Here is a 20093-nt window from a genome sequence, read left to right as displayed (position 1 = left end):
GGATAAGTAAGCAATAACTTGTTTAGGATTTTCCATCACTGCAGTGTTTTTTTCCTGGATTCCAGCTCTGCCCATTAGAAACAGCAAGGCAGTTCCAGCTCCTGCTTAAATGATCTCACATCAAAACCCAGCATCAAATCCAGATCAGCATTTGAGGTTTTCTAAGGGGACTGTTCCCTGATTTCCACCAAATCCAACATGTGCATGTGTGTGTGCATATATGTGTGCATACTTGTTTGTGGGCATATAATCAAGAAGTACTTCTCTGTGTATCTTATCCAATTTCCATACTTCCAATATCTGTTATTCCATACAGAGGAAACTCTTCTCTATTCTAATGATTTCCTAAAACCTTTAATTCTTTTTCTACAGTGACTGATGCTGTTTATTTCTAAAAGGGGATAGTCTGATGGAATCTGTGGAATGTCAGTACAAAACATAAAAAAAAAAAATATAGTAGGCTTCACAAGGGTGTGGTGATATGAATCAAACCTTGTTTCGAAAGCAAGCATCTGCCTATTACATCTGGAAGATGTTTAAAAAGTGTTGTATATGGCTTTAAAAATATTTCTCTGTATTTTTCTTCTCCTTCTCAGACTACACAAACACACTCACACACACACACACACGCACACCAATCCTGTTGTACACAGTGAGATAACACAATGGCATAAGAAAACAGAGATGTGTGTTTAGCTTGCTGAGTCTTATAATTGTGCAGTAGCAGCTCTCTAAGTGACTGCTGAGGGCAGTAGCAAAGATACCAAATACCATGCCGTGTCTGCTTGCACTCCTTGGAGCTCATTGTGAGCTCTTAAAATTTATGACATGGAAGGACAGCAAACTCTTGGACAGAGAGAGGACTTAGCTATTGATGTGTCTGCATGAACAATGGCCAGGCCCGACCAAACTGTAGAGACAAAACGATTGGGAAAGTTTAAAGCTGACGTTTTCCTGGAAACAGTGAATGTATTTTATTCGCACATTCATAGTACATACACTCCGATTATGCTTTCTACAACCCAGTAACTACATTTTGTCCAATGTTAGCATTACTGTCTCATGTCATGTCACCGTCCACAAATCATTTATTTTTAATAAAATAAACAATATTACAGGAGCACACTCGGGACAAATATCTCTCTGTCCACAGCATCAAAGTTTTTCATTATGGAAAGATGCACAACAACATTCCAAGGCACTGCCCTACCATCTATATACTTGTCCATAGTGGGTATGGTCTGTGTGTGAGGGCGCTTTGTGTCTTTATGTGAGGGTATATGAGTATGTATGTATGTGTGTGTGTGTATGTGTGTGTTTGCAGGTTCACATGGATACACACCCATCCCTCCAAAAAGCAGAGGCGTTCGGGAGAGGAATTTTCCAGACAAGCAGTGAATGAGGCGAGTGTGAGCCGCAGGGCCAGGCTGCTTCCACAGGCCCTCTGCAGGAGCCGTGGCAGCAAGCATGTGGGAAAGAGCCCGGCCTCTACCTCTGGCTAACTCTACTAGGGAAGGCTCAATTTGCTCAGCCAGGGATTCACTCAAATCAGCAAACAGCCACAGGTTAGCAGTATAGGCAGGATAAGGGCTCTGCCTTGCTGAGGTTTGTCAACATCTTATATATGATAGAGCACGCTCAGAGCCTGCTCAGACAAGGGGGAGGAAATCTATTACCTTCTGCTAGCCAAGCACCTGCTGTCTAATTGGGTAGTAGATTTGAATGGGCGTTTGACAGAGCATAGTTGGCAGAACACAATTCATTTCAAAGTAGTGGTTACTGGTGTAGCTGAATAATGTAGTAATGGTGACTGGAAAGTAATCTGAAGAAGGTCATTTAGAAATAAGTAAGATCAAGTCATCAGAATTCCATATCATTCCACCATTATTGTGCAACAGCATGTTGACAGATTTTGGAAATATAAACCCCAAGAGAACCATTTCTCTCTGCTCACAGCGAAACAGCTTCCACAGAGGTTTCTTATTCTGCTGCAATGCTGTTACCAAATCGTTGCCACAGAAACGCACACAAACCACAGCTGACGCCTAGAGGTAGAGACTGTTCTTTCCAGTTAACAGATTCACAGTCCGGCCTGGAATCTGCCATATGACACCAGAATAATCATGGATGGCACAGTTTGACATTCGGAGAGCAGAGGCTGGCCCAAAAGCAATACCAAAAGCTGTGCTGGCGAAACAAATTCCACAATTAATTGTCCTTTAATTCATGTTCCAGAATGATAATAGTGGTATGGGGTATGTTCTTTATTCATGCTCTCATGCTTTTAGAATGAGAGAAATGTTAACAGTCCAGGGTGATTACTGTTCACTGACAGATGAGGTGAAACAGGTTTTCTCAATCACACAGAGTGTCATGTCTCGCACTGGCTGGGCTTACTAAAGGGGAATGTATTGAGGAAAGACATAAGTAAGTCAAGTAACAAACAACAGTCCTTCCCCTTTCTGACAAACCCAAACTATATACAGTGTTCCCCAGAGCTCTCTGGTCTAGGTACAGGTGGTGTTAAGTTGTTCATCAGTGTTATCTCAAATGAAAAATATACATGAAATCTAATCTAACAGGGAGGTACAATTACCTCAAGAAAAATGTTTGTAAAAACAATTTTTCCTCAAAAACACTCGTCACAGTCGCTGGCAAACCTGTATTTAATGTTCTGGGTAATATCCCTTGTTCAAGATAACAGCACTTCTTCTCTTAAGTCTGTCATAAGGCTGGATGAGGTGGGACAATACAAAGGGGACTTCTCAGAAGGCTGGGGTGATTGTTGCAAAAGCTTGAGTCTGCGAGCCATTCTCATGTGGACTTGGAAGCATGCGTTGGATCACTGTCCTATTGGAAGATTCAACTATGATGCAGTTTCAGCTTTCTGTCAAAGGCATCAATGCATAAATAAACAGCAACACAATGTATTTTGAAATAATTCTTCAGAGGGAACTGCCAGTTAACACTGTACGTATTTCCAGCTGCAGTGGGGTATGTCAGAGGTGAAGTAAAGGGAAAAAGGAGTGAGAGATGCAGGATGACTGAGAGACTGTGGAACCCTTTCTCGATACATCCATGCCTTGTATAGCATTACCTCAGAATTAAAAAAAAATTCAGCACAGTTGACTTATCTGCCTGGTTCATGTCCTTTGAAAACATTACAGAGAATGCTATCAGTACGTTTTACCATGGAACAGACGCTGGCATTCTGTTTTCAGAGATGTACATTCCCAAAGTGGGAGGAAAAATGTAACAAAGTATTCTGGGATATGTATGCCTTAACCGATTCAACAAACCCAAATAGCACAGCTTCATAGTATTTAATACAGCAAAGCCAGAGACCTAAACATGAGTGGAGGCAAACTGAAAGCTATACACACAGAGAGCACCATGGATCCTCAGTGAACTCTTGTGCTTAGATAAAATGGACACCCTGGCTCTCTGATCTGAGAAAGTAGTTAGTTTTAAAAGAGCACAGCTCATCCCAGTTGCTCTTGTAATGTGTGGCCAAAGCATGCATCAGTAACTTCATAGTACACCCTGGAAAGATTTTTCATGGATTTTGTTTAATGCAAGGTTCTTGCCAATAACCTGCATAATTCTATTTAACAGCCTTCTCCATTATCAAACCATTAGGCCCAGTTAAGTACATAAATACCAAGTTTTGAAAACACAGCAGGGTGACAACAGAACTCAGACACATGTCCAGCAGGTGTGCACGAGGATCTCGCTGTTCTTGAGACTTGGTCGGAGCAGTGCTGGCTCGAGCGCCGAGGTTACATTCCCAGAAACACATTCCTCCAGCAAGCACGGACCAGCTCTGCAGACACAAGATGTGAGTGAGGTTCCCGGGAACACAGAGCAGGTCAGCTGGAGCAAGCCAGCCATAATCACAAAACCATGCCCACAGATCATGCCCTGGAAAGCTGCACTAGCAATCAGATAATCGCATCCATTTAATTACTTTTCCAAGAAACCAGGGAGCAATCCCACACATGCTTTTGTTGTGGAGTTGAGGATTCTCTTCTTTGTTCTGGCATGTCTATTGCCTGTAGGCTCTTATATTGTATATTTAGTCATGTTCTAAAAGACAAACGTTCTGACGAATGTGGAGTTTGGATGTGGTATATTCACCACTCACCTAATTCGAAACAATTTACTTATCAGAAATAACTCACAGATGTGAAGTTAGACAGTGGTACATTTGTTGTCATGCACATTTTGTGTGTTAGGCCATTCCAGGCTCATCATTGGTCAGCTGGTGACAAGAGAACTGGTGTTGACCGTTGTGGCTGGCAGGCCTCTCTAAACCCAGCAGTGATATGTAAATACTTCAGCAGCACTGTGTTGCCTGACATTCTCACACTGTCTCAGTATCTCAGCATCATGCCACTACCATGTCAGTATTGCTGCTGTGCTGAGAATTTCCCTCTACCAAAATAACATCGCAGCAGTAGTCCTGTAGTCAGAAATTAACCAGTGACAAATGGACTGGAGGTTGGCTATCAAACACATTACCTATAGTCCCTGTATCTGTACAACCTAAAATGCAGCCTAAAGGGATTCCAAAAAAAGTTAGTGTTTAATGCATGCTCAAATCATTCCCATTATCCTGGTCTTCAGGGCTTAGAGTTTCACTAAGGTTTCACTACCTAAATGGATTCATAGCCTGAATATTACAGACTCACACAGTATTTGGTAGATGTGTTCAGGCCTCAGTATTGAAGTGCTAAAACTCCATGACCAGGGCAGCACTAGGTGAGGGTTCGCTAAGCATGAGCTTCCTTCATGTCATGAGGGGGGAGAGGCCACCCTTCCTACCGCTCTGCTCACGCAGCACCACAGGGCAGTCGGGTGCATTTGGAGGACGTTGCTAGCCACACTGTTCTGCATATGTGACCCTGCTGATGACCCAGCTAAGAGTTGGCAAGAACAGAGCAATTGTGTGGTATTCCGGACTATTGACTGCTGGAGCACTGCAGAGGAATTGCAGAGGAATTTGAACTCTCGGCCGTAGAACTAACATTGCACCTGACTAGGCTTTTACTTTCTGAGTAGGGTCAAAGGGTCAACACAAGGTCAACTGAGACACCCAGTCCATCCCTTTGTAACCTATCACAGCAAAAAGAGAGATAGGGGTCTCCCTGTTTTGTTCACATGCTTGCCATCAGTGCAACACTCGCTTTCTCTTGTGAAATGGGATTTTTTTTTCCGTCTTCTTCTTCCCAGGAAAACATAGAGGAGTGGAAAAGGAGAAGGGTGGTGAGAAATGGCCATCCAGCACGGAGCCAGGAGTCTCTGACCTCCGCCCCCACAGTCCTTCGTGGTGAGGTGATACCACGGTGATGTCAGCCAGCAGTAGGGAGAGGCAGTAGCAGGAGGGAGAAGGGTCATCCTGAACGGAATCCCCTCTCATGGCATTCCAGAGAATTTCATAGCTCAGGCGGTGCACAGCTCCGACTCACTATTTCCCTCCTCCCACGCTGTGGAGAAACAGATCCTATAAGCTCGGGGAGAGCAACAGCAGAGACCAAGGTTATCAGCACAAGAAAGTTATGTAAATACTGTGGCCCTAATGGCCTTTTACTGTACAGCGTGTATATTCTGCTCGCTCTTTCGTACACGTAGAAAAGCTCTTGCACACATATACATACATTTAAAAGACTCTGTATCTTGTCAATCCTGCAATCACAAATGCTGTTGTGTATGAAAGTGTGCGAGAGGCACTAGTGTGTATATGCCACACCCCTCATTATTCACCTCTCTTGTAACCAGAAACAGCTCCCTTCCCTGTTACGCAGGGACGGCGCCGCCTGAAATCCCAGCTCCACTTCACGAGAGGAGAAATCCATGACCATAGAAGGCAGCCCAAGACTCAGACTTGGGACATTCATTAGCCCATGAATCATTCCGCATCAGCTGGCCAGCACAGCGGCAGGGCCTCTGTCTGCACACCCAGCAAACTGTGGACAGTCTGGTATAATGTGCTACTTTTTAATACAGTTTTTAAATACCTTATTAAAGCTATACTTCAAATGCTTCACGTGTTCGGTGGGGCAAGGTTAGGGTTAAGGGCTTACTCATGTAACAGTTAGTTAAAGGTGTCATAAACGTTTTCCCCTCCAGGGGGCTGCGGAGTTTATGCAGCTAGTTATTATAATGAATACTGTACCACACTGAGCGACAAACACTCAGCTCTGGGTCTGTTTACACAAATTTAAGTCATTTATGTATTTGTCATCAAAATGAGGAAATTATATAAATCTATTTACATGTCACGGTAGGACAGGTTAGGTGTTTTGCATTCAAGTGCACAATGGGTGCTTTCTTACTTGAAAAGGACGAGTGTATGGTACACATAAAGGGACATTTCTCCTCAGATTTTCCTTTCTCCCATGGGATATTCTCTTAATTTGGACATTTTTTACATCTGCTTCCAATGAGGGGTCAATGTCCTTTGCCAAAGTGAGTCAAATGGCAGAAGTCCACACGCACACGGGGTAGATGATGGGGGAGGGGAGCTGGACTCTGAGAGAATCCGTTTATTCATGCAACATCACGCAGCTTGGTGGGCGTTTCCTTACCATCTACTGGTCACTGGTCGAGGCTGTGGGCTGAAGAGAGTACCTTCCCTTTTCTGTCCCGAGTCCTGAGCAGACGACAGGAAGTCAACATGTTCAGGACAGGCTAAATCAAGCCCAATAGGCACAGAGCAGCACAAGCACTGTAACAGGAACACCACAGATCATGACAACAAATGAACTTTACATATTTACATATCACAATACTGCACTCTGTAGTGTATTACATCCCAGTGCATACATACCCCACGCTACAATTCCATGCCTGTCTGACCACGGGCGATTTCTTGCCAGGATCTGTTTGCCGGTTAGCTTTGTGCTCTAGTGGACGTGAATGATTTGTTCCAGCGTGTGCAGAGGGAAACAGAGCTTTGTACAATGGCAGGAAAGGGAAACAGTTAGGAGAGCAGGCAGAGGGAGCAGAGTGGCTGCGACTGCTTATAGCGATGAGACCTGTGGGCACTCACAGTGCTGTCCACATGCTAGGAAAAACGCTTAGCAAAAACACATTACACCAGGACCAATCAGGCAGCTGCGCAGAAAGCTTGCTTATGCACTCATATTTTAGTAAAATCTCATAATGACCTCTCTCCAGACTGTCCTATATTGACTCAGAAGTGTTTAAATATAGTATTTTTAAGTATATTTTATCATTTAAAGATAGAATTTAGCAATTATAATTTAAAATATGTTTTCGTTTAAAGTATCATATACCTGCCTTGAAAAACGATGTTTTCATGATCGACACCTGGGAGGAGCCCTGACTGATCGTGCATAAGCGGAGGCTGTTGCTATGACACAGGGAACACCCTCCAATCGCTCCTCAGTGCTGGCCTGGTTTTAGGGCCTCCTACATCACTACCCACAATGCCCTGTGTGCTGTCCCACACTGCCTGGTGACCTCTCACTCATCGCCATGCTCATCACAGATCGTATCTTCAGGTGAGGAGAGACACGTATACATCTCAGGGCTGCAGACTACTACATCAGCCATTACCAGATCCCTAAAATGCCAGAAGGCACAAAAGGTAATGTTAGTTAGTGTTTATCCTATCACAACTGTCAGAATTTGATATATAGATTAACGTAAGAACAGCAGTTACATGCAGCACTGTGTGAGCCACTACCTCATAAAACACTAAAGAATGTGTAAAAAAAAAATACAGTACATCACAAACATGTTTTATTAACTCTATTGACTGATATCCATGGAATTCTCATATAATCCATTATGCATATATGTTCTTCCATTGCCTAGATAAATATATTTCATAATAAATCTTTATTTTCCATGCTCTCCCTGCTAGTGATAATGCCAAGAGTCTTTTTAAACTCCAATTCTTATCCCATCATTTGCGAGGAATCTGGATAACACATGAGCTTCGATTCCTAGACCACGTACAGAGACAGGTATTTCTCCGACTGGGTGTGGTTCATCAAACAGCTGCTTGGCTGGGGGGGGGGGGGGGGGGGGGGGGCGCAAAAGAGACATAGGTGGGTGGATGTCAGAGTGATGGGGCAAACATAAAACAATGGAAAAAGTGATCATGCAGGTTATGGTAACAAATAGAAGAAGCCCCATGAGTAGAACCAGGCTTTTCCTGTAGGTCTCTGCATGGATGATCAGTGAGCAAGTCCAGGCAATAGAGACGAGAGCCGGTCGGAATGAGTCATCCCTAACAGCCCGGGGCAAACACTGCACCACAGTTTCAGATCAGGACAGCTCGGCACTGGTGAAAACAGGCGAGAACATCATGTCCAAAACCCCCCATCATTCATCCACGGGGAATACTCAGCTCAGGGTCACTCCCACTCCAGAATAATCACCGCGTGAACTCCATGAGACAAGAGGGTTGTTTTCAGTTTACAGAGAGCCGAGGGGTGAAGGGTGCTTTGGAAAGATAAAAGGAGGCTGCACAGCATTCCATTAGACTCCCTACCAAGTTTCAATACTTGTATAAGTGCTGTTGCAAAGTCAGTCTTGCAATACAGCAAACACTCTAACTCTTTCGCCATGGGCTCCTAGTCAGTCTGACGGTGCACTTACATGTGTCAAGCACACACACACACACACACACTCACTCCCTCTCTCTCTCTCTCTCTCTAGATGTGTGGTATCCTTCCTTTTCTCTCTCTCTCTCTCTCTCTCTCTCTGGATATGTGGTATCCATCCTTTTCTTTGTCTCCCTCTCTTGCTGCTGACATTTCTTTGGCATTTCTCAGTAGGCGCCAGGTGTTTTGCTGTTCCTGTCTCTCTTAATTAGCAGGTGTCTGTGGACCTGCTATGAAGTTCTAAAACTGGACAAACACGCAGATAAGTCGAATTACTTCATGGGTGCGGAAGAGCACCCCCTACAGGACTAACTGTACTTGGCAAAAACAATGGACAGGTAAGGCAGGTTTTTGTAAAAGGAAGAATGTAGTGTGACGAATTCACAAGTCTATTTAAACTGAATGGCACTGCAGAGAGTTTAATTAAAATAAGTACAACCTTCGCCTTCATTTAATTAACAGCCACCTGCTTCTTTCATAATGATAATGCAGTCGATTATATCATGTGTTGTCAAAATGGTTTCGGACAAGTGTATATTATTTCCATTACCACTACAAAAGGAGCAGTTAACGATTCGTTTTAAGTGAAAACAGCAATAAAATCAGTCGAGTACTAGGACCGGTTCGTAGCTGGTCTGCCAGTCTGACCGCAATCCACGTAACTGACACAGCTGGGAGAGTTTAAGAGAAGCTTGTATACGCTTGTAAACGGTCTTCGTGATCAGCTTGGTTTAAGTCCCAGACGACGGCTCCGGCTTCGCTCGGCGGAACCACGGTTTAGGCTCGAATACCAACCGAGCCGGTTGCGTTCCACCCTATGCCAAAGTGGGGAAATCTGTAATGGAAACAGGAGACGAGGCCCTTGCGAACCTTCCCGTCTTTGTTTCTGCGCACCGTGGATCGTTGACTCATTTAGGCCAGATACGGATCAGGGGAAGAGGGGTCACTGGGTGAAGCCCGAACCTTGCTCAAACTCAGTTAAAACGCCACACACACTGTAACACAACCCCCCAGCCCCAGCCCCACGCTTGGCATGGAAAGCGCCATGCAAATTTGCCCGAGGAGGATGACATCGAGGGAAAGAATTCCCTCCTGTTAAACCGCCCAAGTGTAGGGAGAGCTGAAAGGGCTTGAGCAGGGGCGAGCCTCGGAGTGCAGCACACGGAGGTAATGGCGTCACAAACTTAAAACTCGCTACCATTACACACAAAATACAACAACAATAGCACATCATAACCACCGGGCTTCCTGGAATTGTGCAGGTTTCCAGTTGCGTGAAAACCCATTGCATCGCGCTCGCCTTTTTCCATGAACGCCAGCTAGGCCACATACTTCTCAGTGGCGGAATAGCTAAGGTATTACCCCGCAGCACGAGCGACCCCAAGGACGCACGGAACCCTGCCGAGCCGGGGCAGGGACTAATTATAGTCCTTTATACGACTGTAAAGTGCATCTGTGAAGATATTTTGCAAGTAATAAAATATTAATTGCACAACCGCGATAGAGCATATGAATTCCAGAACACTTCGTAATGTGATAACGCAGTTTCATCTAATAAAAAAAAAAAGCACACCAACCCTTACTTTTTTAGTTATTTATTTTGTTACGAATCAGGGGAAGTGAGAAAACTAAATAAAGTGCAATTTCAGTGATCAGAGAGGGGGAAAATAGCACTCAAAAGAGAGACTCAAATGAGAAGAATACTAAATGGCTTAGCTGAAAATATGGACCTGGACCACTGCTTTAGAGGTTCTAATACTGGGCTAAGCTGTCCTAGGGCAGCCATAGCAGAACAGAGTCCACCTGTCCATCCCATGTGACCTGCTGGGACATGGGATGGGAGTAGAGAGTCTATAGGCAGAGACTGGTCTATTACTACAGAGGACCTTCTTCCCTGACTGACTGACTTTTACTGTACTGCTGATTACCTCCAGGCCACCGTATGCAAAATACACTGCCCTGGAAGATCTTATTAAAAGATGAAAGTTAATATTATTATTATTATTATTATTATTAATGACAGTGTATTCTGAAACTCTGGGGCTCTGGGCCGTGAATCACAGCACCGCAGTGCTGGGTCCTTTATGAAGTCATGAATTTCTTCTTGCACTCGACGGAGCAGAGCAGCTTGCCCTGCAGGGCCATGAAGCGCTGGCCCATCAGGCACTTGGAGCAGCCGGAGCAGCGGAAGCAGTTGGGCTCTGCGTGCCAGTGGTGCTCCCCATAAGACACGCGCTGGGCCTCGGGCTCGATGGGACCCTGACACGCTGTGCAGTGCTGCAGAGGCATGCACACACAAACACACGCACGCATGCATGAACACACATGCACGCACATTAGGAACATACATCTCATTTCATATATCCGTCTTCTCCTCATTCCGCCCATTTAAGCCATATCACCCATCATCTGAGCAAACACCACCCCCGGTGCTCCCAAATGCTTCTGGCCCCGGAGGCAGAAATACATTTAATTTCAGGCCATGTGTTTCCATCTAGGCCCTTCCCAAACAAACAAGCCAACTGAAATGGGCAAATGAGGGGGGAGGAATGGTGTTGCGTGGGGGTGTCGCTCTTATTCTCCATCCTTTCATCATCACGTCACTCGCACTTTCCTAATCCTCATCACCTGCTCCAGAGCCAACATGGATGCTTGGCACACGCTATTCCTGCTGGTAGCACAAAGTTGTAAAAAATGCCTTTGCTAATGATTTCTGTAGCGCACGCTGAGCCCTCACCTAGCCTCTTGTGCTTAGGGGTTGTGCTGAAGTAGAGAGAAAAGTTTGTTTCATAACAGTAAAAGATGGCATGAGTATTTATTCCCCACCACCACTGATCAGAGGCAGATGAAATCCTCAAGGAAGGAAACTGGGGCCATTTGGTAGTGAAATATTTTGGTAATGAGCTTTTCACAGCACAATTGTTAGTCAAATATTAGATCTCATGACTACACATGCAGACAGGAAAAGAGCGAGAGAAAAAGAAACAAGCATGAGTGTGAGTTTCTGTTTACCACAGCATGGTTCTTCATGTAGCAGGGCTTGCAGATGGGCTTGTCCTTCTCCATGACGTAGGTTTCTCCCGCCAAAATGCAGTCGCAGTCAAAACAGCAGAAGTGCTTCAGATGCCAGTTCTGCCCTTCAGCCTGAGTGTACTCGTTACTGAAGATGAGCTAACACACACACACACACACACACACACACAACAAAGCAAAATTAAAATTTGTATGACAACAAACTCAGGAGATCATTACAAAGGTCAATCAAACTACATAAAGCTCAAAGCACATCTGTTATAAACCCACTTCAAAAACTTTTCTCCCCCACAACCAAATGCCCTCACCTCATCGCACCCTCCGCAGCGAGGCTTCTCGCTGTCGCCATAGTGACGGCCACAATACAGCTGGCCCTTTTTCCAGAAGTAGATCATGTCCACCAGCAGCTCCTTACATGCGCAGCACACGAAGCAGGCGGGGTGCCACAGTTTGTCGTAGCCGGCCCGCTCGGCGTAGACAGCCGGCTCGCCCCGCCTCATCTCCTGCTGGCAGTGGTGGCACATCTGCAGGGGGTACAACAGGCAGGCACTCAGCCTGGAGGGCGAGGACACTCACATGCACAGGGCTCGCAGAACAAGAGAAGAGATCAGTTCCAATGGAAGGCAGAGGGCCACCAAATACACTTACATGCCACGAATCGTCCTCAGTTAGAGAGCTCAAGCCCTAAATGGTGTCAGGCCTTCAGAAGAGTCATTGCTCTAAGCTTGTTGTATGCCAGACTACAGAATGAGTATAACTTTTTCGGGGGGGGGGGGGGGGGGTGCTTCTGCCTTTAGCTAAAGAAACCATGATGGAGGGGGGCGGCAATATGGGGTTTGTACAGAATAAATGTCCCTGCCAGAGATTCCCAAATTCCTAACTTGCCTCTTACTTGTATTGTATTTTTGGTTAGGCAGCTAAAATAAGCCAGAGCACAAATGAACAAATGATGGGTCTTAATATGGTGCCTGAGCAACAATTTAGGAGCACCTACACTTAAAGGACAATGCTCATTCAGTTAGCTAGGAAGCACAGAGAGGGTGACTCATTCTAGGTCACTCACAGTTAAAAGGGAAATCTGTGAGAAGGGACCGTGTGCCATCTGAACATTACAAGCAACATGTCGTGCAGAATAGCTCATTAGATGGCTCCATCTGGTGGTGGGAATTAGGTATTGCTATCCTATGAATGCTTAAAATATCAAAATTAAGAGACAAGGTATATGTGAATATTTGGTATAACTGTCAATGGAATCACCTATTATAATTTTAGATTTTCATTGAATATTGCTTATTAAATCATCATTCAGCTAAAGCAAGAAATTGAAATAAATTTAGTAAATCAGGCACTAGTGCTTCAAGGTACTTCAACCTACTCTATAGCTGTAGTTGTAGTGTAGTTATATGAGACTGCTATGCATTTTTAAGCAAGTTGTAATTCACCACTCTTGGCAATATTATTGTCATCTCAAGCCACTTATCTGAGCACACTGCAGTCCTTCACCCTGTGTACATTGTGCCAAAACCTTATTGGCCTTTTTTTGTACGTGATTTGGTTTTAACCAAATGGTACATGTTAAATTGCCTAGCAACAGTTATAGTGTAGGTGTACTTATTAAACTGGTAACTCAGTGAACACTTCTAATGAGCTGACAACTTTACAAACTCTCTCCTCTATTCAGATCTTCTTGCTACTAGTCCAAAGAGTGGTATTCATGCATTCATGTCCTAAATGTAACAATATTTCTGAACCCTCCAGGGTTTTTTAAATAGGACTTATTTTTGCAGAATGCCTACTTTAATGCAGATCCCTTCTGAAATGCCTCCAACTCAGCAATGCCATCAGAGGTCTCTATGCCATCTCCATCTCTGGCTGTAGCTTATGGGTGTGGCACTTACATAGCTACCAGCAGGACTGCTGTTTCCAGCTCCCGGTGCGTCTGGCATTCCAGCCCTGCCTACAGCTGCCACAGCCTGGTCTCCTGACGCTGGCCCAGTCCTGGCTCCCGGAGCTCCGGACACGGGCTTGGCTCCAGCGCCTGGACTCTGAAGACCCTTCACCCCAGCAGGGCCGGCGGCTGCGGCCATCTCCTCCGGCAGGGTCAGGTCTCCGACCCCCAGGGCCTCGTCCTTGTACTTGCGCACGTACTGCTCCATCTGTTGGACCTCGGCAGGCGAGAGCTCGTGGCAACGCTCCGGGTCCTGGTCGTGTTCTGGGAGCTGTTTGGCCATCTGTTTCTTGCGGTAGTCTGCCCCCTGCGTGCCCGCTATAGGCCTGCGCTCCGGAGGGAGTAGCTCCATGTAGCGCAGAGCCTGTGGTAAGAGCAAGCCTTGTTATGGAGAGGACTTGAGGGGGCCGAGAGAGAGAGAGAGAGAGAGAGAGAGAGAGAGAGAGAGAGAGAGAGAGAGAGAGAGAGAGAGAGAGAGTGTTAGAGAGAGAGAGAGAGAGAGTGAGAGAGAGAGAGAGTGAGAGAGAGAGTGAGAGAGAGTGAGAGAGAGAGTGAGAGAGAGAGAGTGTTAGAGAGAGAGAGAGAGAGTGAGACAGAGAGACAGAGAGACAGAGAGAGAGAGAGAGAGAGAGAGAGAGAGAGAGAGAGAGAGAGAGAGAGAGAGAGAGAGAGAGAGAGAGAGAGAGAGAGAGAGAGAGAGAGAGAGAGAGAGAGAGAGAGAGAGAAACGAGGGACAAAGAGCCAGTTCCTCCCACGTGCTTGAAAATGTGACAGCATAAATGCCCAGTTTGGCACAGTACAGACACTAGAAAACAATTAGAAATGAAGTGAAACAATGACCTCTACAGGACAAGTTACATTTTCAAAAACCACGGAGCAAACAGCCATATTTATAAACATATACCTCATCCCATCGAATGTGTATTTATACAAACCATAAAATACATTTGAAAAGTGAAATAGCCCCTCCAGTGGTTGCCATACCGAGACACTTACCAAGCTCGGGTTAACCCCAGGGGGAGCCCACTCGTAGGTGATGGCTTTGACCACATCTTTTCTGGCGGGCATCACAGCAGGGATGGCAGGGGCAGTGCCAGCACCAGGGGCGTGGGCAGCGGGGGCACCAGGGGTGGGGCCAGAATGTGCACCTGGAGCCGGAACAAAGGAAGCACCGTGGGCGGTGGCAGAGGGCGGACTGTGGGCATGTCCAGAAGGTGGTTCATGGGCAGGTCCAGAGGGAGCACCAGGGGTGGCGGCAATGCCCGGCACGAGCACAGCCGCGGTCACAGCCGCTGGGACAGGCACGGCAGTGCCAACGGCAGGGGTGGCAATGGATATGGTGACCTGGTTGCCGCGATAGGTGGGCACCCCGTCTCTCTTCAGCTTGGCTATGAGGCCCGTGTACTTCGTGTCCTCAAACAGGCGGCCCACCTTCTGGTTCTCCTCCGACTGCAGCTGCACATCGTGGTCCTCAATGCCACACTTACAATTCCGGCAGATCTTTCTGGAAAAAGCAAAAAGGACCAAAGGTTGAAGGAGATCGTGTGGTATTGTTGCATAATTAACTGCACTTGCAGGGGAATTTTACACACCATTTCACCAGCATAAGATAAGCATCCATCTGTTATTTATACAAACCATAAAATACAAAGGAAATAAACCAGAAACCCTGCAAAAAAAATCCATGCCAGGACAGAGTGGACTCTGGTGAAACCTGATTTCTCTGGAATAATACATCACAGGTTTGTACTGCTGGGCATGTAAAACATGAGCCAAAAGGGGAAAAACCAAAGCTGAGGAGCAATGTGCTTTAAATACAGAAATACCAAATCATTCTCAAGAAAAACATGTGCATTAAAGTTACTTAGGGATACATAAAATGACAAACCAGTTGCAAGGATTAAGACTCTCATGTGGCTGAATCAAACTGCCCCTGGTAACCCATGATATGGCACCTGATCTGAACTCCTATGGCCGTATACCTTGGTAGCCCTGGCAGGGCTTAAAATGTGCTCCAAACAGAGTTCTTCAGCATGTATGTGCTCCTCAGAACTCAATCCAGAAAAACAAAGTGAGGTTCAGTTATGCCTCTGTTGACTCATGGTGCATATTTTGCAATTTGAAAATCCATTTAAGAGAGGCAGCATGAGACAGTCTGGCAGCCCTTAATTATGTGCTGTTTCTTTGATCACGAACAAGGTGTTGTCTGCATTAATGGTCGTCACCTGTGTGGGCTCTTTAAAAGATAAAAAGTAAGACTAGATCCTCTTCTTCCATTTGACGGACACATAGGCAGAAACATGAAGTTTTAAATGCAGCAGAGAAAGAGAGACCTTTTACAGGAGTGGCCCCTTTTTGACATTTCGTACTTTATTATGGCCCTTATTTAATTATAGTTAAATACGGAGGACTGGTGGTGGTGGTGCAGCAAAGCAGCTAACGCTGGTTGAGCTGCACAGTGCTGCTGCTGTGGACACAGGCTGTACATAAAGTCATTTCCTGTGACTCTGCAGAGCCATGAATGTCACAATGCCTGCACCAGCTCCCCAGTCTGAAGGGCTTCTGAAAACGTCTGCTGTGGAGATGAAGCAGGGTACAGCTGGCACGCTGACACCTGCCGTGTCTCCTTCAGGAAAACTAGCCAAGCAGAGCCAATGGCATAAACGCCCCCTATTGCAGGCCAAGCCTGAATCAGGCTTCTCTTCAGATGTCATCCAAAATAAAGAGTGACATACATTGGAAGAAGAATAACTATATCAATATCAATTAATAAGTGATCCAAACCCTACACATGTCTGAAAGTAACAGAATGATTGAATACACATCAATGTTTAGTGAGAACAAAGCACACGCGACTGACATAGAATGCAGCAAAAGTCACTGGTGTATAAAAACACAGAAGGAGGAGGAGGAGGAGAAGGAGATCTGTACAAACCTCCAGAAGTGGAGCTCAAAGCCTTCACACTTCTCCTTGCATTTCAGACAGGCAGCTCCAGCTCCTATCTCATGTCCCAGGGTCATCTGCCAACAAAGCACAGGGTACCACTAGCTAGTCAGCACATACACACAGTTTTTAAAGGACATCTCATTTTTATAGCAGGTCCCCCCCCCCCCCCCACACAACAGTTCAGGCAAGACCCACTGGGATTCAGGCCTGCTTATAAAGAGGAGAGAGATATTCAATGTTTGCTGAATACTGAAGGCTTTAACATTTTATTTCCACAGGCTGTGTCTCTCTCTCTCTGTTCGCTTGTGCTGGACAAAACATGAACTTCACTGCCATACTTTGATGATGATACGTTTGAGCCATTTTCAGTTCTGCTGTCGTAATAGCAGATCGCTTCCAAAATCTTCCCGCATGACGGCTTCCTGATCACTCCTGCAGCGCCCAGTGTGGAGATGTCTATATAAGGCCAAGCATCTGAGGATATGCAGCAAGCCTGGAGGCTTCCAGCATTCTCCTTCTGCTCTCACAACACAAGTCCTTTCCTCCTCTCATTGCAGTTTCCTCATGGAGGAGTGACCCTGCCGTGGGACTGACGGATGAGTCATTGGAGTAAACAAGGCAGGGAGGCTCAAATCATGTCTGCGTCTCTATGAATACATGCGAAGAAGCTCCGTTTGCCCCTCATGGCGTCTGTGTCTGGGTTCTGCGGCATCGTGCGGTAAATGGCCAAGCCTGTCAATGCAATGGACTGTCGGGGGGGGGGGGGGGGGGGCTGCACATTGTGAATGGGTAGCTTCATGCTTTCTCTCTTCATATACTCGTTTCCACTTTCTTGATGACATCATATTTCACAAACGTATTCTCTCAACAGCCATGAGAGCAAGCTGACTTTGGCAAGGATTTTCTGTTTAGTCAAATACACTGATATGTTACTACAAGTCTGGACCATAAAACTAATATCATTTTCCACTAGCCACACAATGGGAGAGTGATATAGAGAGACATACTTGTGAAAAACAGTTTTTGTTTTGGCCTGGTCTATATTACACGTAAATCAACTTATTGGATTACAGTTCGGTTCATTACAGAGAAATATGGGGGGGGGGGGAGTACAATCCCGGGAGAACTGGGTTAGCCAGGTGAATACAGAATTACTGAACTATTCAGAAGGCTGAGGTTGGGAATTTTCTGTATTAAGTGAAGGACGACCATTGATTCGCAGACAGCTGGCTGACACTAGTGGGAAGGGGTCAGTGAGTTAGTAGGCTTGGCTGGCACCTGCCCCTCGGCCAAAGCAGTGAGGGCCCTGATGCATATTTAAACCCCGGTTTCGTAGTTATGTACAGTTTCCGACCATGTTCTTTTACATGTTTTATGGCACTTGCCCAATCACGCAACTATCCAAGTTGCATACAGACGCGCGCAACCTTGTAAAACAGCAGCACGCATTGTAGCTTTGTCTTGGCTAGCCATGTGACCTCTGCTAGACCCCCACAGTAATATCAGTTATTTATTGTGACTAAAGCAATAATGTGAACGGATTTGTTAAACTATTAGAGCCGAAACACACATAAAAAAAAAAACCAAACATTTGCGATTATTTATTATGCTCAGTGCTCATTATTTCAAAGTTAGCCGCGGTTTCCTGTATTGATTAAGACTCGGTTCTGGTTACATTTCCTTTTAATACTCATGTGCAATATTATTATTATTATTATTATTATTAATATTAGTATTAATAATAATCCGACAGCGCTGTTAGATCCGCTCCAGCTAGCTATAGCCATATACCTTTTGGGCGTTGCCATCTAACTTACCTTAAGTAACGCAAATTACTACGAGCCATCACGAACAAACAAAAACAAACTTACTTTTTTCACTTCCTTCTCGATTTCCATCGTCGGCCTTTAGTAAATCTGAACAAAGACACGGGGTTGTTGCTGATCCGGTCAGTTTAGCGGAACGGGCGCACTAAGGCAGGACAGAGGGGACAGTGAGCTCACACTTTCGCCCTCCCTTTTTCACTTCTACTCGATTCATTGTTACCCACGGACACTTCCGTTATTTCACAACGTGCGACTCGCAACCAATTGTAACCGACCTGGGTGTTTAAACTACCAATCAAAACCAAGGCAGTCCTTCAGCATTCGAATTACGGTTCATTGAAATTATAATGTACAGAAACACATGGAAAATTGTTTCTGATATTACATCATTACAATTATTTAATTTTCTATATTAAATGTTTATTTAATTTACATGTGTTATATGTTTAACAAATGTGATGTTGGTTCAGATTGCTACTTACTCACATATAGGTATGTGACAGTCCAAAGTGCACAGAGACGCTACCATTTATTTTTATGAAGCACACATAATTATATTGTACTCATACAGTACAGTACATATAGAATATGGCACTTTACTTAGAGACGTCCGTGCTGAATAGATACAGGAAGCTGTGGTTTACTCAGCTGGGTGTGGAGAGTGTCACAGTTGAGAACTCCACCATTATGAGGGGACACCATTTGTATCAGCCAAGCTTTTATGTGAAACATCTGGATGTATTTTGTTCTCTAGTTTAGAGTACAGTCTACTAATCTCTTTTCTTCAGAGATTAAATAATGACAGGTTGTGCTTGGATTTAATCAAACTACCCAGTTTGTCCCACACATCCCACACTTATCTATGAGTTATACAAGATTAAACACCAATACTTTAAACATTGGGTGTTTCCTAGCTATATCAGTAAGTGACCTGACCTTTTGTTCACTGACTCAATAAAAGGCAGACTCTTTTAGTCCTGTTTATTGGGCTTTACAATTTTAACCAAACCTGCCTGAACTTGGACCATCAAGATGACTTGCAAGGGCAGGGCATGAGACAAACAGAGCAAATTTATCAGACACTATGGACTGCACATGAACTAGATAACACAGGGAAACACCTTTTAACATCACTACTTGCACAGCATGTCCAGTCTGACCAAATAATGAAAGCTAACATGCATGCATGAAAAATCATTATATACTGTATATGTTAGGATGTTATACAGGATTAAATCTTCAGTACAGGAATGCAGTTCCCTTCTCCAGTTTAACATCTTACACATTATTGGAATAAGTGGTTTTATGGTGTGTGTAAACAAAATATAGAAACATTGAAAAATGCGATTGCATTTACCTCATTCTGATTATAGACCAAAGTAGATACAAGGTGTGGGAAGAGCCTATTAGTCTGCTTTGGAAACTCTGGCTCAAAGCTATGATCAGTGTGCAGAAATATACCAGTCCAGTGGAGGGCACTACTACAAATGACTTCAGAAGAGGGGTGTGGGTTATGTAATTGTTTTTTTTTCCCTGAAAAATCTCTTATAATGTTTTCTTATACTAGCCAGGTTTTATGGCTCATTTTGAGATCACTAAAAGCTCAAGCACACTTAAAGGTCAAGAAATTGAAACAGACTGTCAAACTACAGCTCACGTCCTTATATTGTTGATGCTAACGATTCATATTTCATGGCCAAAAA

At 44.8% G+C, this 20093-nt stretch overlaps 1 protein-coding gene across 5 annotated transcripts; it reads right to left on the bottom strand.

Annotated features, from left to right (window-relative positions):
• Positions 1-3548: 3548 nt before the first annotated feature.
• Positions 3549-18589, bottom strand: tes (testis derived transcript (3 LIM domains)). 5 transcript variants are annotated; one of them, XR_003411453.2, is made up of 9 exons: positions 18436-18589; positions 16553-16638; positions 14614-15121; positions 13568-13981; positions 11978-12193; positions 11649-11807; positions 6588-6652; positions 4692-5503; positions 3549-3823 (listed from the first exon to the last, which is right to left on the bottom strand). XR_003411453.2 is itself a non-coding variant. In XM_027022251.2 (8 exons), coding segments are annotated over exons 1-8 (1476 nt in total). In that variant the 5' UTR covers positions 18463-18589; the 3' UTR covers positions 3549-5976. The 5 variants fall into 5 exon arrangements, 4 of the variants coding, with proteins under 4 accessions (XP_026878052.2, XP_026878050.2, XP_026878051.2 ...); XM_027022251.2 differs by having other exon boundaries at positions 3549-5977; XM_027022249.2 differs by having other exon boundaries at positions 3549-5503.
• Positions 18590-20093: the final 1504 nt, after the last annotated feature.

This window comes from Electrophorus electricus, chromosome 12, assembly GCF_013358815.1.
Source record: "Electrophorus electricus isolate fEleEle1 chromosome 12, fEleEle1.pri, whole genome shotgun sequence".
In the NCBI taxonomy this organism is placed as follows: domain Eukaryota; kingdom Metazoa; phylum Chordata; class Actinopteri; order Gymnotiformes; family Gymnotidae; genus Electrophorus; species Electrophorus electricus.
The sequence above is the reverse complement of the archived record's forward strand: the minus strand, read 5'-3'. Positions and strand labels throughout refer to the sequence as shown.